The sequence below is a fragment of the Toxotes jaculatrix genome, chromosome 4 (assembly GCF_017976425.1).
Source record: "Toxotes jaculatrix isolate fToxJac2 chromosome 4, fToxJac2.pri, whole genome shotgun sequence".
NCBI lineage: Eukaryota > Metazoa > Chordata > Actinopteri > Toxotidae > Toxotes > Toxotes jaculatrix.
In genome coordinates, this window is record NC_054397.1 from 16762984 (window position 1) to 16789019 (window position 26036).

General features: G+C 42.4%; 1 protein-coding gene across 1 annotated transcript in view; it reads left to right on the forward strand.

The window, feature by feature from the left end:
* The first annotated feature begins 3799 nt into the window (after positions 1 to 3799).
* The window catches only part of si:ch211-214c7.4 (mucin-5AC), a 28804-nt gene continuing 6567 nt past the window's right edge, over positions 3800 to 26036 (forward strand). The window contains exons 1-4 of the mRNA XM_041036494.1: positions 3800 to 4046; positions 18065 to 18734; positions 18844 to 18943; positions 25596 to 25774. Of these exons, the coding sequence (XP_040892428.1) occupies positions 18152 to 18734; positions 18844 to 18943; positions 25596 to 25774 (862 nt within the window). The 5' untranslated portion in view covers positions 3800 to 4046; positions 18065 to 18151. The remainder of the gene's footprint in view (positions 4047 to 18064; positions 18735 to 18843; positions 18944 to 25595; positions 25775 to 26036) is intronic.

The window sequence follows — 26036 nt, forward strand, 5'->3', positions numbered from 1 at the left end:
AATACAACTCTTCTACTTGAAAAAGATGACATATGAAAAAGGCACTGTGGGGATTTAAACGAAACCATGATTCTTGATTTTGCAAATAAATCATTCGATCTGACATATAGTCAAACACAGCAGTTATGAATCTGCTGCACGTTTTAGTTGAGACACGGCAGCACAAAGCTCTAAGAGGAGGGAAATTACAATTCTGTTTTTTTTTGGGGGGGGGTTTTGCCTTCAAAACAGTCCGATATGATGAGCTCATTTCCTGGTTATTGAGCTTTCCAACCAAGGCTTGGCAGCTGATGTAGCACATCTTTGCTTTCCACCCACTTAACCTAATATCATCATACATTATGTACTGCTCTGATGATGAATCGATGGTTCGTGTTGGAGTGTCTGAGGGAGAAGTAAAGGTAGAGTTCATAGTTTAATATATCTCATAAACATGTTTCATTCATCTTCCTCGAGCACAGAATTAGCCTTCACACAGTTTTTCTTTCTACATGATGCGTAGCACTACTTTTACTGTGCTTTTGACGCACAGTGGAAGCCCATAGGCAAAATCTTGCTCTAGCTTGATCTAATCTGCTGCTAATCAGTTGTAGTTTCTGTGTGCTGGTGTCAGGTGTGGTCCTTTGTTATTGCCGGTTTGATCTCAGCTTGAATTGAAATGTGCTCCAGTTACTCAGTTGTGACTTGCTGTTTGAACTTCTGGGTCTTTTATATCAACAAAGCACCTCAGATCAAAAATGCACACCTGCAGCAGCAGCAGCAGTTTCCTCTTCCTGTCTTATGTCTATTTCACAGAGTCACTGAATCTGTAGCTGTCTGAGTTTGTGTTTGGTGTGTCAGTCTGTCTGTTTGTCTGTGTGTGGGGGCCTTGCAGAGTGTGTTTTATGCCACAGGCAGCGTGATCGATGGTAGATCGATGGGTGACCAGACCACACTAAAGAAACAGATTTAAAAGAAGCCAAGTCTGTGTATAACAGCCCTTTAGATTATCAGTCCATCCTAATTCTGTTTTACCAGAGCCCAGCACTGAGCCACACCCTTGTGTAACAACATTACGAAGCAATCTGAAATGGATGGGCAGGATGTGAGGGGATTTACCAGCTTTTTCAGCTCTGAGATATAATGATGGATGCCATTAGCGCCTTGTTTAGTCAAATAAAAGAAGGAGACTAAAATGGTTTACTGACATACTTCTGGTAGATCCACACCCAAGAGTCAGCTTCCTGTGGCAAGAATTTCACATGTGGTTTTTGGGTTCAGTTTTGCACAAACTAAGCAAAAATTATTTTGCTAAAATCGTTTTCAAATGATTCAGCTACAAATGTTAGCCTGTATACTGCTCTCTAAACCATGAGTTTAGGGAGACTTTAGCAAGAGTTTTGGGTTTTCCCCCTCGCTCTGGCGCAGGGCCCCTTGCTGATTGGAAAGGCTGACAGGCTGCTGATGAAACAACTGCCAGAGTCCTGTAAAGAGCAGGGATGGAGAGAGGCAGAGCTGAGACATGACTCTCACACACACACTCTCACTCCTCATTGAGCCACACTGAGAACGAATGCACCCTTGGGTCCATGTTTGATGATTTCTGGTAAGCCTTCATTCCTCCCTTCACTCACAGAGTTTTAGATTTCTCTTTGCCCGAGGCTTTTTCTTTTACATGTCTCCATTCTTTCTCTCCCTCTCTGAGTTTTATTAGAGAAAACAACAGCTGATGTCAGATGTCCTAAGCCTTTCAGTCTTTCTTTCTCTGTGAGTTGCCACAGTCTTTGTATGTCTTCTCCCTTTTCATCGATTTCTATTGTGGAGTGCAGCTGCAGCTCAACATTTAAAAAAAAAAGCATTCAACTCACAGCTTTTGTGGGTTTGTACTATAGGGGAGTGGACACTGTACTAGACTATGAGTGCAGAAAATGAGCAATGTGAATTTTAGAGTTTAGAGTTTTGTTCAGGCATGCTATCAAACTATCCACATCTCAGGAAACAAAAAACTCTTTGTGCACGTGAAGAAGGAAGAATATTTTCATGCAACTGAGTGTCTGAGTGGAAACTATTAATATATAGCCTGTATGAATACATAACTATTATCATGGCAAAGCTGGTGTTCCACGAGTTCATCAGCAGAATGATAATAACTTTAAGATAGTTAGTGCTTTACCAGGACAATAATGAAAACAAGGATAAAAGCAAATGCAAGCACAAAAGAGAACTGAAATAGCAAAACAAGGATAATTAAAAGCAAATGAAAATATAAACTGGCACTCTTTTCTGTATGATTAGACTGCACTGACAGAGGCCCATTTCAGATGCTTTTTTGTAGTAGAATATAACTTGTATACCTGCAGGATGTATCTGGAAACTAATGAAACTGTCAAATTTCCTCTTGTCCTGTCTTGTGCAGACTGAATTAAAAACAGGATAATCAGAATCATCTCAGTTTGGGCACTAAAAATGGTGCAGGGAAAGATGTTGACAGTTACTGGACAGGGAGTCTCAAATGAAATTGTTTAATTGGTGCATTATGGGAAATATGGGATTCTGAGTTTCTGGTGCTTCATACATGAAAAGGACCAAAAGTCCCTTTTCTTCTTAAAATTTTGACCAATCTTTTTTCTTAATTAGTGTCTTTTGAGTCACCCATCTTTGAAAGAACTGCAATACTCAGTTTCTGGAGCACACTTCACACATCATTTATTGATTCCTTGGTTTAATCCCGGAAAAGAAATAGCTCTTATAACCCGAGTGTTTTGTTGAGCTTGGCTTTATTTCCTTGTGTGAGAAGTCCCACAGGCAGCGCTGCTGTGTGTGTAATAATAAGAATACTAATGATGGAAAAAAATGATCAGTTTTCTTTTAAGTACTTTCAAACATGAAGGGCGAAAAGCAAAGCTGTATCACCTCTATAATAAGTGCTCTCCATTCTCAGTTTGAAATTCAGTGGTGGAAAGTAAGTAAGTACATTTACTCAAGTACTATATTTAAGCATAATTTTTTGTACTTATGTATTTCAATTTTATGTGACTTTTTACCTCTAGTCCTCTACATTTCAGAGGGAGAATTTTTGACTTGTGACCTCTGACAAAAAAAGCAGAGTGTAGTAGGGGCTCTTTGTCACATTTTGAATTTCTATGAGTTGTTAGTAGTTCCCCTCTAAACTTGTCACGTGGTTTCATTCAAATAAATCTTTGAGCCCCAAAGGGATGAAATCAGTCAGTAACTCACAAAAATGAGAGCAAATGTTCAGTTCAAAGTCTGGAAAATGAATATAAATTTGTGTATCAGACCTTTTTTTCTTCTCAGTAATAATGTCACCACTCCACAGTGTTATGTCATGACCCTTTGAAGGGGCCTGTCCCCCTCGGTGGTCAGTATTAACAACCTAATAATGTCAGATAGAATCGTGAATTAGTCACAGGAGACATTTTACTACAGAAGGAGAGCTTTTACTTTTTGTTAATAACACTTCTGTACTTTTACTTGTGGGTACTGTGAATACAGGACTTGTACTGGAGCATTTTTACATTGTTGTACTGGTACATTTATTTACGCAAAGGATCTGAGTACTTCTTCCACTACTGATGAAATGAAACTGCTCCTCACTCCCCAGGACCCTAAGTTTGGGACCCCCCACCGCCCGCACCACCGGACAGACCTCGGGCTTGGTTTGAATTTGACGTCACTCCTGCTTTGCATAACCACCAATCTCGCGCTTTTGATTGGATCGCTCGCGGGAGTTAATCTACATTTTCTCTTACGACCACCACGCTTCGTCGTCAATCCTCAACCGGACTCGTCGGTCACTCCCGCCCCCCCCCCCGCCCGGGTCCATCCTTCATGAAGGGGAGCAGCCTGCCGCCGCCTGCCGCTGCTCAAACGTGGAGGGAAGGACGCGGAGAGGGACGCCCGCCGCTGATTGCGCGGCTCTATTGTTAGTCCGGTGAAATTTACGGCTTTGTCGACATATTTAGTGCATTTTACCTCCGTGCAGGACACAAAGGGAGGGACTGTTTGTTTCTCCCGGAGTCTTCAGGAGCAGAAGCAGCGTTTGAAAGGTACGGAGAATTTACTACGTTGTAACGTTTCCAGCGCGAGCGAAATCATTTAAATTCTCGTTATTTTGTAATATCTTAACCGTAAAACACACCAAAATTAGTCTTTTGTTGAGGGAAGCTCGCCCTCTTTTCGCTGTGTTCGGTGTTTTTTTTTTTTATTTTATTTTAATTAACCAAACCTCATGTGTTTTGAAATCCCGACGCCCTCTTTGTAATGTGGAGCGGCCAGTTTGTAGTTGGATGTGATGATGGATGTGTAACGTTAGCATGGCACGGAACGGCTGGGCGGTGGTTTCAACGTGGGTTTTACTCCCCCAGCAACATTTATTTGGCTGTACAGTGGTACAAGACTCAGCTGGCACGGTCTTAGTGGTGTCAGGTTCAATTTATTGACTGGCTTCATGTGTTTCTCCCAGCAAGCTTCCCCGGCGTACACCGCTATTGTTCTGTGAGGCTGAACTGGGCCTTTTGCTAAACCAGGGTGAATTCAGCGTGTTTGTTCCCAGAGACAAACGGTGTTATTAAAGCTCCAATTGAGGCTTGGAAAAAACACCCAGAAACTCGTAAAACAATGTTTCCTAAAGTGGGGTCCAGGGACCACCTAGAGGTTCTTGACAGGGTCCCAAAACAGCATGAGGATCAGTCTGGCAGTATTGGAAATGTTGGTCATGTGGGGGAAGAATACATTTTTTTAAGTGCTCCATCCCTTTTTAAGATTTTAGGAACTCCTGCCCATGTACTGGTCAGAAAGACTGGACTGTGGAAAAGTTTCTTGAGGTACAGAAGGTTGATTCCTGTATAGATGCTTTTGTTTATCATTTTAGATCAGTTGAAGTCATAATCGAAAGCATATGTATCAGCAGCATGTCATACATCACTGATATTGACTTGTTCCTCGCCAAGCTTACAATCATCTCTGTTTTCATATTTGCATCCCTGCACATCTAGCAATCTCATTCCCGACTTGGCAGAGCGATATGAGAAAAGGGAAGCATGCATGGAGCTCAGAGGCAGACTATCAGACGGCATCGTCTGCAGATCTCAGTCTGCAGACGATGCTGTTTATCATTCAGGTTTTGGCTCAGAGTCTACATTACATAACTGGTGTGTTTTGGGCTGCGTGGGTGTGGTGGACAGGGTTTGGGTGTAGGAGAAGTGACTCTATCCTTGGCTTCAAAAAGGTATTTGACATGCAGACTCTCACTGAAGAGTGTGTCACCTCCTGAAAACCCTCAAGCTACTGGTGCCAGGATGTGTGAGTTGTTGCTGAGGAGTTTATGGTCACCTGGGTGTGAAACCAAGTGTGAATGACACATGCACATGGCCTGCTTCTCTCCCCCATGCCTTTTCCAACATTATGGCTAAAGGCCAGTTTATACTTACGCACAGGATTGGCGCTGTAGGTACAGTGTAGCCGTGTGCCCCATGCTGTAGCCTCATGTGCACCTCCCTAGAAATGTAACTACACATCGTTGCAACTCAGACCACAGCAGCTGTGATTGGAAACATGTTACCTCTTGGTAGCATGTTTCTCCATGGCCAGACAAGCAAGATTCACCCTCCTTCTGCCTCAGTTGCTTCAATGGTGATACACATCATCTCCTCTGACATCCTCTCTCTTTTCTGCGTTGCAGTAATTTCACTAAAAGTAATTGCTGTTGAACATTTACCAGCTCTAACTCCAACATGAGCCGCTTACTTTCAGTTGCCTTTATTTGAAGTACACAAAGAAACCCAACGCAATATGTAAACAGATAACTAAGGGGAGACGAAGAAGAAATACATGGGCGGCAAATGAATAATTAAATATTCCCTTTGTTAGTCAAATCATTTACAGACAAAGACTTATTTTCAGATGAAGCAGGAGCAGGTTCTGCCTGCCCCTCAAGTTCTGTGAAAGACCCACATTCTCTGCCAGATCCAGCCTCCAAATTGGGACGCAGCCTAAGGTTTTATACTGCGCAGCTACTTCCCCTGTCCACACTTCTGTTTCCTTTTCCTCTTCCTAAAGGCCAAAGCATGCCAGAAGAGGAGCTCAAAATAGTTTCAGTGTCTTCTTTAACCTTGAGAAAGCTGAAGGGGCTGGATTAGATGGTTTAAAAAAGAGGAACCTGCTTTATGCAAAGAGTTACATGCTTTTAAATCCTCACTCCTCTGCACTTTCATTAGTTTTCACTAAAATATCTTAAGTACTTCCTTACTTAAGAATTCCTTCTGGACATTTGCTTTAACATGTTTTTTTTTCCCCAAGCTTCAAGATTTTATTGGAGATGACAGGCCTGTAAACAAAAACTAGTCATCTACCGTCTGCTTCACCCTGTGCTATGGTGTGACATGCTCTAGGATTAATACATCTAATGGTTGACTTGTGCTGTTTATTTGGCTTTGCGTGAGTTCATGTGCATCACTGCAGCAGCTGTGAGAGGTTACGGTGGTTATGGATGACGGGGTCAAAAGTTCAAATTTCTTCTCCACAAGCACAGTGTGAGGACAGAATGTACTTCCCAGTTACTCTCTGCCTTCATCAGGCATCAGTCTTTCGGTATTTTTATAGTCATTATGAAGCAGATTTTGAAGCTAAATTATTCCCATCTGAGAGATAATAAAACTAATTTATTTTAAATAAAACGGGAACAGGAAGGTCGCTGCAGTATTATCTGGACTGATCCATCTCTAGCTCATTCAAAATGAATGCAAATCTTTTAATTAATTAAGCTTTTTCATTTTGTGCAAGCAGTAGAGACTGCCTGAAATTTTACTTGAGGTCTGCAACTAAGGATTATTTGCAGTTTATCAGTTAACTGTTTGGTTAATAAAATGTCTGAAAACAACCCAAAGCCAAAAGATATTTATTTTACCATAACATAAGACAAAGAAACACAGCAAATCTTCACCTTTGAAAACCTAGAACCATTTTTGCTTAAAGTCACTAAGTATTATAAGAATATTTTTTATTTTATTTTATATATATTTAAATTATTGATTATTCTGCTGATCAATTGCGTGATTAATTTTTTTGTCAATGTGTCATAAAACCAAAATTGTTAATGAAGTTTCTGTCATTTGTTTATTGACTAATTGTTCCAGCTTTAGTTTGGTTTATTGAAGTTCAATTTGAAAGCAGTTGTACTGTACTTTACTCTGTACTCTACTGTAAAGGCTATTATTTGTACCACAGAGACTTTGGCACTCGTCAGCCTGTCCCTTGTGTGAGGACGCACTCAAAAGTCAGAGCAGCTGAATGGAAGGCACAACCCCTGTACAGCGCTGAGCATTTGCATCTGCTTGGAAGTCAGCTGCTTTTACAGCCAGCAACCAGTGTCAGTCTCAGTCCCACACCCATGGAAATGCAATCCTAACTCTTGCCTGCTCTGCTGCATCTGTTTAGGGCTGACTTTCAGAGTTAAACTATATATCATCCGTCACCGTTCAGGTTTGTTGTGTATCTCCTGTGTTTCTCTTGGCCGTTGAGCTGTGGGATGGTGAGACGGTGCGGTGCTGTGACTCGTCACTGTGGTTTGGAGGCTGGCACTCTCCTGCCCATTAGGATAAAGTGGTGGACGCTGGCGCTGCATTTTTAGGTGCTCAGTCTGTCTGGGACTGTGAAGCTGGGCTCAGTGCACTGTAATTATTGAAAGAGTAACTCAGCACTTTCATAGTCTGTTTGTTAGCTTACTTTGGTAGCCTTGAATGCCACACCATAAACATGTATATACATATAGAATAGATTATTTGTAATGGGCATTTGCAGTGGTATGTATTGCAGCATTGTACTGTGGGTAAGTAAGTGTAGATGATGAATTAAAGCTTTACATTTTGATCTATTTGGTTATTGATCCAGGTCTGTCTGAGGTGAATCAAAGTGCACAGCTGCTATAAGGTTGTGCATTTGTTTGTGTTCGCCGGGCTGGGCATATCCTGTTATCATCGTTTGCGCTGCCTCTTTATGTGCATGAGAAAGTCAATCCTGTGTGTTCAGTAATTGGTTTGTGTGTGTGTATTTCACACAGTCCAGGGGTGTGGCTGTGGGTTTGGGCGGCTGTCAGAGATGCGAGCAGGGCGAGGTGTGGGATCAGTGTCCATCTGGCCTCCGCTCACCCTGCCCAGTCAGAAGCATGGTAACTGATCTGACCCTCAGGCTCTCCAGCGTTATATTGACTATCTGCCTGCTTTTCTATAGTCAGTTGGCTGGTGCACAGGAGAGTAGCCGCTGGCTGGCTTTAATATGGGAAAACTGATGTCAGCTTTGGCTTCTCTGCAGCCAACCATCCTTGACAGAATCGCTTAATTTGGCTCTTTTGTGTTTATGTTGAATTCAAGTAACTGAAATTTGCCAATGACTTTTAACCCAAAAATGATGTGAATAGGAGGTAGTGTTTCAGCTTTTCTCATGCCTGCACAGTCTTATCCAGCCCATTTCCACTTTCACTCGTGAGTTGACAGTTGAAAGCAACAGGAACTATGGAAAAAGGGAAGGAGATTATATGGCACAAAGGTCCTTGGCGGGAAACTGGTATGAGGTTTATACTGCAGTATCTCTGGTCTAAAGCTATTTAATAGCCTTGGTTTCATTCTACAACCCCCCTCCCTACCTCTGTTTTCCATCCATTTCTAGCAGTCCTTCCACACCCTTTCTTCTTACTTCTATCACACATTTTCTTTTAAATGAGGTTAAACAGGTTTGACACTGTTAGGGATAATTAAGTAGCATTTAAGGGACTTTGCTGAACTTAAAGTGAGAGAGAGCGCGCAAGCAAACAGTCTAATGAGGAAAAGGCACGTCTGACCTGAAACTGATGCTTTATTTTGGTATTTACAGGATGTAATGTGCAACTTTGTAATGCTTTGATATAGCAGTGATGTGTATGGGTCTAGCTTGCACACCTGAGTCTTTGAATGGTGTTGCTGGGTAAAGATTTTGCTATGACAGGCTACAGACCCCAATGAACAGGTTAAACTTTACATCAAACAAATGGTACATCCATGTAATTTGCATATCCACTGTATGAAAGAGGTGTCATCCATCCTTTCCTCTTTCACCCCTCAGCCTGTTCAACATCCCCTGGGTCTTTTGGGTGAAGTTACTCATGCCAGCTGCTCCTCCGTCCCGTTGCACCAGTTAATCCACTCAGAACCCACCCCCACTCCTCTCGGCACCATGCCTGGGGGGTTAACATGGTGTGAAGTGCAGACAATAGGGCTTGTCTGCCAACCCTCCCCCTCATATTAACATAATGTTAAATATTTCAGCTTGCAAACATTTTAAAACGATTGTTGTTGTTTTTGATTTGGACCAAGTATATTATATACATACAAATACTTACACTCACTCCTTTCCTCAGTGGTTGATGATACCACCCTACTGCTTTTACTCGCCCCACCGTCAGCCTGTCCTGATGGCAGCAGGGCCTATCTGGTGCTTTTTGAAATCCCTGCCAGGTTTAGAACAGACTGTAACCCATTTCGATGCAGCCTTTTAGACCACTACGCTGCCAGTAGCCGCGAGTCCATCCCCCTTTTCACTGCCACTCCCTTAAAGGCTAACTGGCTTAGTCCACTCAACTTGTAGCCACACTTAACCACCTGCTCCTAATGGCCTTATTGAGTAGCTGACACTCACTTAGCACATGTTAGTGTCCCATATGGAATTGATTAGAATAAGCTGCGTGCTTAATGTGAAGCCCAACACCCGCTAACCCCCCTGCCCAAGATAAAAATGTTTTTTTTCCTGCCATCAACATTAACTGTCTTGTCTCAGAGTGCATCCCTGACATCTTTTCAGTAGTTTGTTTAAGCAGCTTTGTTTTATAGCTGTACACACAGTATAAACTGAATATTATGATGCTTTTCAGTGCCTGTGGAACCCTTACTTCCACTAATCTAATTGAAGTTATAAGCCATATCCCTCCCTTTGTGTACGTCATACTTACACACATTGCTACGGCTCACTTGGTGGAGTCTAGTCTAATCATTGTACTGTTTATGATACAAAGTAGAGTTTAACTTTTTTTTTTTTTTTTTTTTGTTTAAGTGTCTTGTTTTCCGCCTCATGCTGCTCAGTGTGCCTTAAATTGCCTCCTGGGGACAAATAAAGCTCACAACCATAGGGAATTTGGGGACACGGCTTTACTTTGAAGTTAGAATGAATTCCTGATGTTGGGCTAACAACTTGACAACATCATGTTGGTCCTCTTTGGATACAGTAATGCTTAGTAATGTGGGATTTCTGGACAGAGAGATACTTTTGAAGACTGCAAGTGAGTTCATTGAGGACAAGCATTTGTTCGTGTAAATGCAGTCTTGGGATGAAAAACTGTGATGTAGGGCTTGTCATTACTTGCACACAGGCTTATCATATGGACAGATGAGGAGAAACCAACCAAGCTGCAAGATCATTGAGGGTTAGTGCAGTTCTTTGTCTGAAGATAACGAGGTGCATTGAGTGCCATTCATCTTCTTGATCGTTTTCTGGCAGGGTTGAGGAGCCTCTGTAGACAGCCCTGCCCTTCACACATGCATACACACAAATATAAAAGGTCCAACCACAGAGACTGGCAGGGGCATCTGATGCGTAAGCACAAGAAGAAAACACAAACAATAGAGGCTCTTCAGAAAGCCATAGGATGGTGCATCTTAAGTGTCCATCTGTTTTCTTGGCTTTTAAGCATTCCTATCTTTGTGGTAATATATTTTTTTTGGTTACACCACCCACAGCAGCTCAAGTTGGTTTATTGTAAAATTAGCAAATTTGTTATTGTGATTGTAAAATGTTCTTTTTTTTTCTCTTTGACAAATTCCAGCCAGGATGAATAAAAAGCTTTCTTTCCAAAACATAGCCCTTTCCTGGATTGGGAAACTGCTGTGGCTTTGGGTTATTTGGTTTTTCTGATTTTAGATTGCATGAATGCATTATACATTAAACGGGATGTTGAAAACGGAGATTGGAAAAAGATCATTTTCGAGTGCTTCCTTTTCTCTGGCATCATGTAGCTTAAAAACGTCACTTGTTCTGTCAGAGCAAAAATAAATTATCCACACATCAATATAAACGCTGTTTATATAGTTGTCTGTTTCAATGGATGTTTTTTTAATTTTTAGAGCAACAAGATTTTTCTCATTCATATCTTTACAATGGCCAGTTATTATTAAAAAAATTTTATACTCTGTCCCATTTTAATTCCTTGAGGCTGGCACCTCCAAAATAAATCTCAATACCAAGCAGGGGTTTGTAGGTTCTCAACAAGTGCGTAGATATGATGATGGGTTACCTTTTCCGCAGATGAATTCTTTAAGCATCCACGGCCTGCAGTAGCTCTTACTGTCTCTCCACCAGGAACATAAGCTTGAAGAGCTGTTGTGTGATCTTGACTAGATTGAGGGAGTGCTCACACGCAGTATGTGGTTCTCTGGTTTTGTTTTAGTGAGACATCGCTGAGAAGGAATGCCAGCATGTCCTTACTCCCTCCTCCGTCACGGCACCCCACAAGGAATGGTGTTGTTTTACTTTTTGTGTTGTTTCTTTCGTCTGTTGGGCTGCCTGCTGAGGAATGCAACCAGTGATGAGTGGGTGTTGTAATGTAAACAGTCATCTTCACTCTGCTCACCTTGGTCATGTCTAAAAAGTTCTGGACAGATGAAATTTAAAGAAAAAACATTTTAAAAGGAAGTGATTGTTCTTGAAAAGTGTCTGAGGATGCTACATGACAGCAGAGGCAGTACTCAGAACCAGAACTAGAATCCTCTGATGAATACGCTCAGATTAGCACTAAAAGAGAAATTTTATTATACGTTTTCCTCGATGTTTTCCCTTCTTCTTTTTATGTTTGAAAATAACCAAACATGATCTCATAGTGTGCTGTGTTTACATTTGTGTGTTAGAAGAAGAGAGGCGGGAGATGGGAGAGGCTCGTATGTACTCAGGCTCTCCCATCAGCATGCTTTTAGATGTGTGTGTGTGTGTGTGTTCCAACAGTAGATTGAATTTCTCTTCTGTCTCTCTCCCACTCTGTCACTCTGTATATGTGTGTGAACTAAACACTCACTTGGTGATACTGCAGAAACAGCACTGCTACCTTGTATGGTCAGATGGAACAGCAGGCCTTTTTTACACACAGCGTCCCACATTCTTGTTAATTTACCTAGCTACCGTTAACATGAATTTGCTTTTAGATTCTTCATCGGTCATCAAAGACTGCTTTTGTAAAGTCTGAAGGATTTGTAGTGGTGGTAACTGATGGTGATTGGAGTAAAAGTGAGCAGTTCTCTGCATCTACTTTCTAGCTCTGAGAAGCTCTCAAGCTTGAGCTTGAGGCTGACCTCGATATTCCCCATTCAGTTTCTAAGCGTGTTTGTTTACGTGAGAGTGTATCTACCATTTAGCCAACATGATGTCAGAATAAACAGCAGGGTTTTCACTATCATCAGGCCTGGGCTCATCACCTGATTAGAATGGAAAAATATGCTGAGGCATGTTTTGCTGTCATTTCTGGTTGCACTGCTTCTGTCCTCTTTGCTCTGTGTCAGAGATTCACCGTGGATGGGGCTTAGGCAGCCCCTACACACACACACAGAAGCGCAATGAGTGACAGCCACAGTGAACCAGGTGAAGATAACGTATTACTTAAGGCTAATTGGTGTTTTTCCCAGCAACTACATAATTTCAGCCAGAAAGTTTGGAGGAATGAGTCCAAATGGTTGGTTTCAAAGCTGCACTCCATGCCTCTGTTGTGGGAACATTTTGGGTTTAAGCTGTAGCTTCTACTGATAGTCTGCATGTGAGTTGTTCAGGGAACATCTATAAATTGTATCTGCAGAAAAAAACCTGGGTTACATTCTCCCCTTCCAAACTGCATGAGTCTCTGCATGCCCACCACCACCAAGTAAATTCTCAACTTGCCAGAAATGCTGAGAGCCCATTAACACCAACAAGCCAATATGTTGGCTATATTTAGGATATTTAGGATATTTAGGATAGTTTAATTTTTCATATTCCAGTTACAATGTTTGTGTATTCTTATGAATTAAAAGTTTGTCGCTCTTTGAAAGGATGTACTTGCATTATTAATCTTTTACGTTATCATTATATCAGTGGCATAAAATGGTCTCAAAATGACAATAATATTGTTAATCGCAGTTATTTCTGAGACGGTATATCATCCAACAAAAGTGATTCTCCTTACAGGCCTACACACATACATGTGCCCACACTCTGACTGAATACTGCTTGTGTTTCTTCCTGTGTACATGCAGCTCCCTCAGGTACACACCAGAGGGAAGTTAATCAACAGACAGACAGGGGGGGGCTTCATCTCATTTGTAAGCACCATCATACTCCACTCCACCAGCACTGTCTGCCAGACACTCCCAGATCTGTAAGCTAGGTCAGGTTCACTAGGACAGCTCTAAAGGTGTGGCTCTAGTAAGAATGTAGAGATGAATGAAGTGCAGAATGTGCCTGTGGAATTGAAAGAATGCAGGAAGTGGTGGGCCACTAAATTCTAGTTTTCGTGTTTGGGTTTTTTTTTGTCTATATGCCTGTAAATTAGTGTAAATTACATTTTCATCATTTAAGCCTTTTATTGTACACATTCTTTGCTCACTCGCTCTCCTCACACACCTCTCTGTCTAATGCATGTTCCCATAGTGTGTGTACACAGTCACCAGCCTCCCTCTGACCCTTTCACTCCTTACTAAGTCTCACACACACACACACACACACACACACACACACACACACACACACACACACACACACACACACACACACACACACACACACACACAGACGGCCAGCTGTCGCTGTGTAGCCCTGAAGAATCTTGAGGAAGTCAGCAGAGCTGGAATGTGGATGGGTCAGATGTGCTCTTGATACCTCTGCTGCTTTAGGCATTTACTTTCTACCATTAATCATCTTGGAGCAGATGCAGCATTGGGATGAATCTTAAAGTAGACCATCAACATCAGGCAACTAAAGTAGCTAATTTCATGAGAAAACTAGGGCTGCAACTGTAGATTGTTTTCATTATCAGCTGGATTTTTTAAAAATTACTTGAATAACTAAATCGGTGATCAGAATGGTTGCCAGTAATGTTGTTATTAATCAAGTAAACAAATCTGACATAAGGAAGATTAGATCTTGAACGGATGGAATATGTTCCTAATTTTCCTTCACTGACATGTGTTTGTATTTACCCGCAGTTTAGGCATGCCATCAATCTGTGACACTCTTAATGTGAATTGTCTTTTTGCTCTTTTCATAAATGCAGCATTTGTGACAGCAATCTGGTGTAAATCTACAGATGACATTAAGCCTCAGCATCAGTATCAACAGCTCCCCCCTCTACCACCACCTCCAGCAGTCTGCACAATGCATTCCATACCCCTGCCATGCTCTCAACACAGCTAAATCCCTCTCTGCTTGTATTAGACACAGTATTAAAAGTGACCCATTTTGTCAGACACCACTACTAACGTCTGGACGTGTAGAGCATCAGACACAGAGATGAGCTACGACAGACGTAATTAAACCGCCTCAAGACAGAGGTCAGGAGTAAGATGTAATGACGCATAAGGCCATATTTCTTTATTAGAAGTGGAATGTAAATACCACGGAGGGCACTGCTTTCTTTCTCTGTCTAGACAGACTCCCTCTAACAATCCTACAAAGCGATGGCTGCATTTGTAAACACAGTCTTCTCCCACTTTGGCTAAACATATACTGTGTACTGCAGTGCTTTCAGCCATTGTGCCTTTTGTTTTCATCGTCACAATACTTGTGGCACATTGTAATTGTCACCACGGGTATTGAGCTAATTGTCATATTAGCTGTGTGGCGCTGTCGAGAAAGAAGGCATGCTGCGCGCTGAATATGGTTTTAAATCTTCAGCGAACAAGGATTTGTTATGGAGATGTGGACTGAGAGAATGGCAGACAATAGAGGGGGGGTTTCTTTGTATTTCATCAAAATGCATGAGGCTGTTCATCTTGACCAGACAGACCATTTTAAAAATGCTTCCTCTGGTAGTGTTGTGCAGTCATTTTTCTGAACATAAAATCTGGAACTTTTACCCAGCATGTCCCCAGCTAGGTGTCAACAGCTTCAAGAATCTCCAGACTGAGATATTGGTATGAAGTGGGACATTTTCGGATGGATATGAAAACAAACACCAGTGCTGCAGAGCAGTCTCGCTGTAATTTAGTAAAACATCACTTATCCTTGCGTGCGTGCATGGATAGGATTTTCATGATCCATTCACTTCCTCTCTGTGCTGCGTCACATAGTTTTCAGCTGGTCAGAGATGATGCCCTTACTTGCCCAGAAAGGGGTAATCACATGAGGAATGTGATTCATGCTGCTATCTGCTAAGCCCCTGGCATTAGAAGCTGGAATGGCAAAACTATGCCATGCCATGCACATCGCAGTGCCAGTCGTACTCCCTGTCTCTCTGCTCTGTGTGTTTGGAGCAGCACCCTCTTTCTGAATAAACTGGGTGTGGTTTATTCACAAGATGATCCACCAACTTTCGTTTAAAGAGCAAGTTTGACCTGATTTAAATACCTTTTTTTTTTTTTTTTTTTTTACACAAACATCAACTCATCAAGATTAAAATCTAGCAGGACTTGTCAGGAGCCACCTATCTAGCTTTTCAAGGTGGTTTTCTGCTTTGGCAGTTTCTACAAAAGTGAAATGGAACAAGAGTTTTTAGACTTAGATCTCAGTTGTATTGTTCCCATTTTGCTAATGGCTTCATAACCTTCCCAGTCCATATAAATGGGATGATGATAATGGATTTGAGCTGCACTGCACTGTCCCAAGGGTTCTGCACATTAAGTAATTTACCCTCATTTAAGGCTTGATACTTTCCAAAAGACCACTTAAACATTGTATTGTGAGGCTGGTTACTCTACACTACTCTTTACTCTTTCCTTTCTGTGTGAGATTTGTAACCACAGAGACCAGAGGAGAACAAGAAATACAACAGAGGGCAGCAGGAGGGAAAGCTCAGTTTTAAGGCAAGCGATGAGGTCAACTTTTCCAGGGCTGAGGTGAAGGGTAGGACATAATTATTTTATACAAGAGATTTGAGGGTTTTAGTGGCTGTATGTACAGGTGTTGTTTGTATGTTTGTTTGTATGGCGTCTTTGGGGAGGTGTGAAGTTGTGGTGTGTTCAGTGGTTATCGGTACTAAACTGGCCGAACAAGTTCATCCAGAATTGGCAACAAATGGTCCATTTATGCATTTGTCATTCGATTGATGAATCTTTGGTTTTTGTTTAGCTAACCCCCCAGTGCATTGATGCCAAAGATTAAAGACGTACAGATCTTAGGACCTTGTAAGCATATGTGCAAAAGTAACAAAGTTTTTGGGATCTGGGAGAAAAGCGCCTCAGTATCACATTACCTCAGATGTTAATGTGTAACTGGTGAGCAAACTGTTTCCTGACCTTAGGACAAGAATGTGTGCTGCTTTCCCAAAAGGATTAATCCTAAAATGCCTGTCAGGCAGAGACAAACACAGATGCTTTAAAGAACTGCATTTATCATTGTAAAGGCAAAACTGTGTTCTAGTAGCCCCTGATTATTATTCTGCTCTGTGTGGCTTTATAAGTGCAGTCACTAATCTCCTGTCTGTGGAAAATTGTGCTCATTGGAACTTGTCGCTTTTCTATGTTTTTAGTTATAAGGCTTAATGGCTTGCATATCATACATCGGCCATGACCTTATTAGTTTGTGCTGAAAGAGCAGAGCTTGCTCCCTTTCTGATCTGCTGTCACGGTTTGTTCATTCTTATTATTACTCCTGCTTTACTCACCTTGTAGTAATTCTAAGCTGTCAACATCTGTTTGTGTCCCTTCAGCTTTCTCTTCTTCTCTTCCCTTTTAAAGTTTTTTTACATTGCTTTTGCTTACGTAAATAGGTCTTTGCTGTTTTTCCATCCATCCCTATCTTTTTTTTTATGTCACCTTCAATCCATATCTTGCACAGCTTGTTTCCTGGGCCATACAGAGCTTCTGCTGGCAAGACCATCTGTGTAGCAATTTACTGGAAGCAGATCTATTAGCAGTGGGAGGAGCGGCGGATGGGACCAAAGAGTAGAGAGGAACAAGTGGCTATAAGAAAAAGGAGAGGAGTAATGGGGTGAGGGGGGTACTTTGGTCAGAGGGCCAGAGGAATGGGGAGTGTGGGTGGAGAGGATGATTTAGGGGAGGGAGAATAAACCCGTAACAGATCCAGGAAGAGCTCTGTCCAGTCAGAGCCAGAGAACACGTGACTGAGGTTAATGAGTTCAAGACCTATATATGACTCACACACTTCACTGCAGCCTCTTATACTCTACGTTAATTTCAAATTTTCCACTGGTGCTGTCAATTAAGGAATTTCCCAGCGCACAGATATCCTTTAAGCAATCACAGGGTGACAGTTACCATCTGCATCTGCTCAACACAGAGGAAGACGCTGGCCTACAAATGGGCCATTTAGTGCTTCTTGTCCACCTCCTCTCTCTCTCCTGCTTGTCTGTGGGCTGTGTGTCATGGCAGGAGATTACGGAGCCTCTCTTGGCTTTCAGCACTCCAGACCACAGCTTTTTCCCCTTCGATCTCAAGATGCTGGAAGCCATTTGGAGCAAAGTCACAAGTCATCAGTTTTTGTGCAGTTTTTGTGCCCCATAAAATGTGCGGTTAAAAAATTTCCACTGTTCCTTTATGGTGGTATTTTAATAGTGATTCTTAAGTTAATTTTGTAGCCTCACGCATTATGATCCATTATTGTCGGTTCTGTGTTAGAGGAGTGTGGAGGAGAGTGGCTGGTTTAGAGGAGAGATTTGCTGGCATCTCACACTGCTCACTTCCTGTTTTTCAGACTCCCCCAAATTCCACGGAGGCCCTTCACCATAAATGGCATTTCCTTTGGCTAACAGTGACATGTTTATCATATGACCTCATGAGTAGTGCAACATGGCTCGCTCCTGCATTTAAGACCCTGGAGACTAATTCTTGTTTTCGCTTTTCTTCTACAGGACATTAAAGTGTGAGAGGAACTGGCCATTCAAGCTACCTAACAGCAGCAACATCACGCCCTAGCATCCACACCTTAGGAGGAGGGGATGAAACCGGATGGGGTTACCATGGAAACCACGGAGCCCACCGAAGCTGCAGCAGTAGCAGAGCCCTCCTTATCGCAGGACAACATAACAGAACAAGCATCGTCTCAGCCAGAGGAAGCTGCAAATGATGCAGCGCCTGGGGCTGCTCCGAAGGCCAATGGTAAGCCAGTGGGAGCAGACTCCAGAGTCAAACCAAAAGCTGTTGCAACTAAAACTCAGCACACAGCCAAATCTGCAGGGGCTTCTGGATCCAGCTCACGGCCAGGTACTGCCTCGCACCGCACGATGAATGATGTCAAATCCTCTAATAGTGTTTCTGCAGCTGCAGTCAAGAAAACGACAGCAACTGCAGCGAAAGCATCAGCAGGAGCTGTACCTAAAAGACCACTGGGTGTAGCAGCAGTTTCCACTACAGTCAAGAACCAAAGTAGAGTGCCTGACAAGAAGCCTGTTGGATCTACCAGGACTACCTCTGTTGCTGCTGCCTCAGTAACAAATGGTACCAAACCAACAGCAGCAAATGGCACTCCTAAGAAGAGACCAGCGGCTGAGACTGTTACTGTAGCAAGACCTAAAACCACAGGTGAGTCATGCCAGTTGTTTGCTGTCTTTTACAGCCTGACATCTTTTTCTTTTTTGATTTCTCAACAATGTCATCATCACCTTTTTTTTTTTTTTTCTTATTTCTGTAGCTGCTACCAGCAGGCCAGTGGCGTCCACTGCCCCAAAACCCAACACTTCAACCACAACAAGAGCTGGTGGCGCTGCTGCTGCTGCTTCAAAGACCACAAGGTATGCATGTCGATCACAAACAAGCAACAGGTGCTGAAAAGTTCACAGGCCTACTGGCACTGTGTGTATGAACATTCTGGATTCTTTGTCCCGCCTCTTCATTGTGTTTCTGTCTCTCAGAGATCTGAACTTTGTAATCCCCTTAAAAACTAGATGAGACGTGACTTTGTTTATCTTGATGCCCTGAAAGGGAGCAGCGAAGAACGATGTCCATTGTGGTCTTTGAGGCCGTTATTGAGTCAGATTTCGCTGCGAGAGTGTGAGTCATGTTAGCAGAAATAACCTGAGACAGAGGGCCTTAACAGAGGCAGTGATACTGAAGAACTACCTCTTTGTCCCAAATAGACCCCCTGGCAGCGACCAGCCCCACCTCCTCAGGGCAGAGAGCTATTGACTTGGCTCATAATCCCTCTCGTTCTGGGTTGGTGGTTTGGATGGGAAGTGATGTAATTACACTAAACTTGCTCAAAGTGCTGCTCTCAATTTATCTTTTAGTTGTTGAAGAATTTCATAGTTGACCTGGGCATTTGCTCAAAAGCTTTTGTTAGTTAAGTATTTTTACTTGACAGAAATTGAAGATATCCAGGTGAAATACAGGATTCTATCATCTGTCAAACTATAGCTGCAAAAGATTTTTCTTCAAATGTAAAACGATCTAATTACAAGTTTTGAGCTCAATTAATGTAAATGAAGTGAAAGTTTAGAGTTAGGTCCATAACACACCAATTCAATATCTCTCCACAGGATGTACTGTTCTGTACTGAGAGGCCTGATTAGATTCTGCCTCCACTTGTCTTCCCTCTTAATGTTCTCTTATTAAATAAAGGAACAATGTGCTGCCTTGTGCAGCGTCACACTGTTTTCTGAAGCAGCACTGGGTCATCGAATACTTTCTTCGCTACAAGAAATAAACTATGTGCCCCACTGTGTGTTACTGCCACTAGTTTCTATACCTCATACTTCTTCTTTATATTTCTATGTATATATATGGTGTCCAAATTCTTATTTTACACAGAAGACAAAGTTTTCTTTCATTGTGCCTTAAACAGCTCCTTTCATTATCACTTTAAAGATTACTTTTTTCTAATAATCAACTTGTTGCTTAGTCTGTAAAATGGTTATAAATCAAAATGCCCTTTCCGGGTTCCCAAACTTCAAGATCTTTAAAATGGGTTGTTTGACTAGCCGTCCAAAATCCTCTTAACAGTGATACTAGCATCATATTAGCATCTGTGTTGGATTTTACAACTTTAATGTAGTATTTAACAATGTCTCACCAAGTAGACTGTGGTATTATAGAGGACAGGCTAGGAGTGGTTGTTACCAATGTTCCTATCTTTTGTGTGTGTGTGTGTGTGTGTGTGTGTGTGTGTGTGTGTGTGTGTGTGTGTGTGTGTGTGTGTGTGTGTGTGTGTGTGTGTGTGTGTGTGTGTGTGTGTGTGTGTGTGTGTGTGTATACGTGTACGTGTACTAGTACTAATGTGTTGGGGTGTGTCAGGATGTGTACACAGAGAAGCTCATCCTTTGAATTAATCAGATGAGGCATTTGAAGTGTAGGAGTCTGATTACAGCTTCACATCATCCTTATGTGACTGTTTCTTGGCTTGTTTGCCCAGGACATGACATTGGGCACTTGCCCCTCAGCTTGAGGCACAGGGAGCACAACGGGAGAGTAGCAGCAGGCGTCTGCCCTTGTGACAGACGGTGCATGTTGCATTTCGTGCCACCTGTGTGTGTGTGTGTCTGTGTGTAAAGTCGGTAGCGTGTCGAATTCTTTGTGTAGCAACCATAGCAGTGGTGTGCATTTCAGTCAGGACTGGTGTCCGTGCTGGCTCCCTGGCAGAGTCGGGCACTGACACAAACAGACCGTCTCTCAGCTCAAGCGGTGACTTGCATTAGTCATGACACTTCACACAATAGCACTAACCTTCCATAGCAACGTGGGCAATAGACTTTAATGGTGTTAAAAGATTGGTAAAACTACCTGAGATTATTTAGTTCAAACACAACAGGTCCATCTCCTCTTCCTTGTAATTTTTCAGCCATGTCTTTGTAATCCCAGCCGTGCCATATTGTTTCTCATGTTTTTGTGACATCGGTCATGGTAGCCCAAACTGTCGCACAGGAAGCATGTTAACATTTTTCAAGTATCTGTAGTTAAAGCTCTTGTTGTGGCAAATGATAGAGACAATAAGGCCTATTTTATGGCCAACATCCACAGCAAGCTTGTTGTTGTAGCACGCGCTGCCTGTGTTCAATGGAAAGATCAGCCCCTCACATGAAGTATTAATGTTAATTGGTCCTACGGGAGGAATGAAAACATATTGGGTTTTTAAAAAAAATTATTTTACTTTTACCAGAACCTCATTTGAGAAGAGCAAATAAGATTTGGTGATGTGTTCAACTATGAGCTCCTGGAAATAGGATTTGTGCTCGGGGAACACAAGAATAAGATTTGATGAGATATGATACGATAGAGAAGGCAAGAAAATGCTGGATCTGTTGTAGTGCACAGTTATGAGGCAGGGCTGTTTTCAGCTGCGTGTTGATATTTCTGTGTGTTTAGTTTTTATGTAACTAAGAAACATGTGAAGACACACAATTCATCTGCACGACAGAAGAATGTCTCTGTCCCAGTAGTCGATGAGAACCCTTGATATGTTGCTGAGCTCTCCTCCAGTGATGGGTTATGGTGTCCTTGCACCGACTGAGCAATCGGTCTTTGTCCACCCCACCCCCTCTTTCAATCTCCCTTCTCCCCCGCCCCATCCCTCTTTTCTGCCGTCTGTGCATGTACAGTGCTGGGCTTTTGGCCAGGATCTCCTCAAGCCCTCCTTACAGCCTAACTTCCACCTAGCTTTCTAACTCATTCATCATTTAGCTGCATACAGAGACTGGAAAATTCAGAGTGAAGTTGTGTAACATAAGGACAGCGGTTGTGCCTTCATGTTGCTGAGCAATCTGAGGGATGGTTAATATTGAAAGAGTCACAGTTGGGGATTGACAGAATTGCAGGAGGACAGTACATTTTGGTCTCTCAGACAGAATTTATCCTCATCATTTGAAAACTGACTATGCTGTAATGGAGAATTTATAAAAATTTCCAAATATAATATTGGCTTTGGGCAACACACTTTCTTCTCACTTTTATCCTCTCATTTTGGTTGTTTCTCTCCATGTCTCCTCTCTATATTTCAGCTATGTTCTTCTATTGGAGATTAAACTGTGTCACTTCTCCCCGATAGTCTTGGCAGGGAGTAGGATTACTGTCCTAACAGAAAAGACCCATGGCATCGATGACAGTAACAGTGGGTGCCTAGGGCCTTGTAAGAGCCAACACTGTCTGCCCTGCTATTGCTAGGCTGCAACACTTCATCTAAACTCTCCACTGAGCTGATTCAGGCCTCCACTCTGTATTGTCAAGGAGATAACTGTAGGCCCACACAAGCCCTAGGAATGTGTGCTGCTCTCAGGAAGGAGTAAAGCAGCTGGTTTTGGTCAGCCTACAAGCCAAACAAGGTATTGTTAGGCTTCTTTATTTCCATTTGTTGTCTCAGAGGGGGCTCTTGAAGTGATGAGGGGAGAAAGGCTGAGAACAGAGGAATGTGTGCTTAAACTGCATTTTATTTGTAGGACAAGCTCACTGCAACAAGGATAAAGTGTACATCTAGGCCAAGCCCTCTCCTTTCTCTCTCGCTTGATTAAAATGGAATAATTTAATCCACAATCTTGGGTATGCCAAGGGAGTCTCGCCTCCCAGCTGTGTTTTCAGAAGGAGCAAGAGGAAAGAGAGTCATGGATGAATGGATGGAGTAGGTGTGGCTTCAACAAAACTCCCCTGGCTCATGTTTACACTTTGATTTTTGGCCAAACAGATGTCGCAGCTGCTCAGTATGTTCATGCCATGGGTGTGCTGTTTTGCATCTGTCGTAAACATTTGTGAATATTGACTGCAAAACAAAGAAAGCCCATAAAGTGTAACAGTGTCTCTGTGCCGACCTTTGCCCCTGGGAAGACCTCATGTTCGGTCAGTAAAGTCCTCTAGATGGCTGTGTAGTGCCTTTCATCCTCTGTTTGAACTGTGATTTGTATTGATTTCAACCCTGTGTTGGCAGGAAATGTAATCCATACTAATACACCAACAACAGATCCACCAGCCACCACCCACAGGCAGTGTGTGGAGTATAGGCATTAGTGGGTCTGTCTATTCCTCTCTGTGCTGTCCCTCTGGATCAAATCTTTATGAGTTATGACTCATTGTAAAACAATGGAAGGAGGGGTTGAGGTTGTTTGAGGTCATGTTGTGTCTGTAACCTCCTCTTTATTCCTCAGCCCTTAACTCTTCTCTTCATATCTTCCTCTCTCTCTCCGTTAAGAGGAAGCCATTCATTCAGTGTTGTCCGCTTCAACTCCTATAATTGAGTGGTCACGTCAGTTCAATTTCGTGTACATAGAGGATTAGATATGAAAAATGGCCTTAATTAGCTGCACTTCACATTTCAACCCAAATCTTCTGATGACAGCCAATTACATTCTCCCATAGCTATGTGTCCATGTCTGCGTGCAGTGCCTGTGCGATCTCGGAGAAACAATCGGTCATTGTAATGGTTATTGTAATGTGGGAGCGGCATCTGTGTGCAGGCATGCTACTCCACTGAAAGCCATCAAAGTCTGCGTGTCCTTGTCAGTTCATGTGTATGTTGACCATATCAGCAGACCAAGTCCAAAAGAAGACATAATGGAAATGATTGTAATTGGGTGGTGGAGTCACACAGTTCATTAAGGCACTTTTTGTTGTTGTGAAAGTCGATCTGTTTGATTAGAAACAGATGTCACACAAATAATTTACATTGCTCAGGTTGTGCATTGTTTTTAAACACCAGGGTTCAAGTGCAGAAATGAGGACTAGTGCTGCCTGTGGGCGACGACTCACTCATTTAACCAACTGAATCCGTTTGTAGGTTAGCCAGTGCAGCAGTGCATTGCGACACTACGTCAAATTCTTAGAGGCTGACAAGGCAAATGTATTGTGGGGAGATTTCACAGAGCCCAGTATAGCACCGCACAAGCAACGTTCAGATTTTTATGTAGGTTACTGCTTCTCATCATATCACTGCACTGCAAGTCTGATACACAGGTGTCACTTTACATTTCACTCACCTCAATACAAGTCTCTGTCTCTGATTGTCTAATTTAAAACTGTAACAGGGCGGTGGCACATGTTGATATTTCATAACTGTTTGTTTCAGTTGAGCTGTTTGGAGCAGATCTGTTTTCAGAACCAGACGATCCTATTGGGCCCCGAAATGCACAACTGAATAACATTACATGTTATGTATTGCCCCTGTAACATAAGATGCCTACAACTATATTACTGGTGTAGCTTAAAACTGCAAATAAATTAGTTATTAATTGCAAAGGTTGGCAACCTACATTGCCCTCTATACCTCATTGTATTTTGTGCGCCATCAGGCCAAATTTGGCAAGAAATCTGTTTGACTGCACTGTTCTTTCACTGTAAACAAATTTGCATGCCAGTAATTTAGGATCGGGTCAGCTGCAGGTCTTAAATTTGGCTGTACCAATCAAGTTCAGTTGGATTAGGAGACAAAGATGCAGGGATTTGTCAGTAATATTTACTGCCAGCTGACTCAAGAACTCTTTTAGAAACCTCATGGGTTGTGAATCAAGGGAGGATGGTGATATTCAGAGCAGATTTTTTTGTTGTTGTTGTTGACATGAAGATGGGTTCAAATATGCTAAGTGAGCTAACATAATGCCGAGTTACTCTAACTGCTACAGGCGGTAGTCCACAGTGTGTCTGTGCAAAGGGCTAGGTCTAATGTGAAGGACAAGCAATAGGATGTGTTCCTAGGAGGAGAGCCTAATAGAGGAAGAGAGGAGGTTGGGGAAAGAAGTTTTGGCTTGTTATAGCTGCACTTGTACTGATTGAGCGAATTAGTGCAGTGTCACATAAGAACTCCTGCAAAGTGAACTGTAGACCAGGGCTGTAATACAGGATTGACTTTTTTTTTTTCCAAGTTTTTTTCTTCCCTTCTCCCCCACCTGCTGTAGCATTGACAGCCGTTATCTCCCTTTCCTCTTCTTTTTGTAATTGCGTTCTTTTACCTGCTTTTCTTTTTTGATCGTCCCCTGTGCCTCTTCATTTATTTCTTGTTGTTCTTTATCCTCTTTTTTTCTGCTCACCATTTATATTTTCCATTCCTTGCCATCACCAAAGCAACTCTCCTTTTCTTCTCCTGTCACTTGCCTCTGTTCTCATTTCCTCTACCTCTGCATTACCTCCTGTCTTTGTCATTCTTCACCCTTTCAAGCTTTCCATTCCGCTTCCATCTTTATTTTTCCCCTCCTTCTCATCACACCCTGCCCTTGCATCTGTGTGTGGAGAAAGAAGGAGGCATTAATGTGGCAATAGATGGATGGTACTGTGTTAATGGGTACCCGTTGTTAAATTGCTTTTGTGGTTTACATTAGGACAGGTCATTACCCTTGTAAATGCATGTAGAGATGCAGCATCACATTTCATGTTTGGATCTTTGCCAACAGAAATTAAGCTGTTTGTGTTGTGTAATTTTGTCTTTCTTCAGTGTTTGTTTGCCACCTGAACGTGTCATTGTTTCTCTCCCTCCAGGCCCGCTACAGCTCCCGCAACAGCTCGACCCCCATCCACCACATCTAGGCCCACCACAGCTACAACCAAGCCCTCCACCACTGCGACTACCAAAACTGCAGCTTCTAGAGTTACCGTAGCACCCTCTACTGGCAGGACCACAGCAGCACAGCCTCCCAAAGCTGCTGCTGCTAAGAAAGGTTTGAGGTTATTCCTTGTTCTGACCCTGAGACTGTATTTTCACTGGAAGCTTTTTTTTTATTTCTTTCTTTATATAAACACATCTGATGGCTGTGGTTAGATAGTTTCCAGTGGTCAACCTAAACTTTCTGTAATGAAGTAGCATCAAGTGTTTGACTTTAGTACGAGCACTATCATTTGACTGTGTCAAAAAATGTATTTATGAGCAGTTAATCCATGACTGTTCCACGACTGGAAACACAAATGAATATCAGTGTCTGT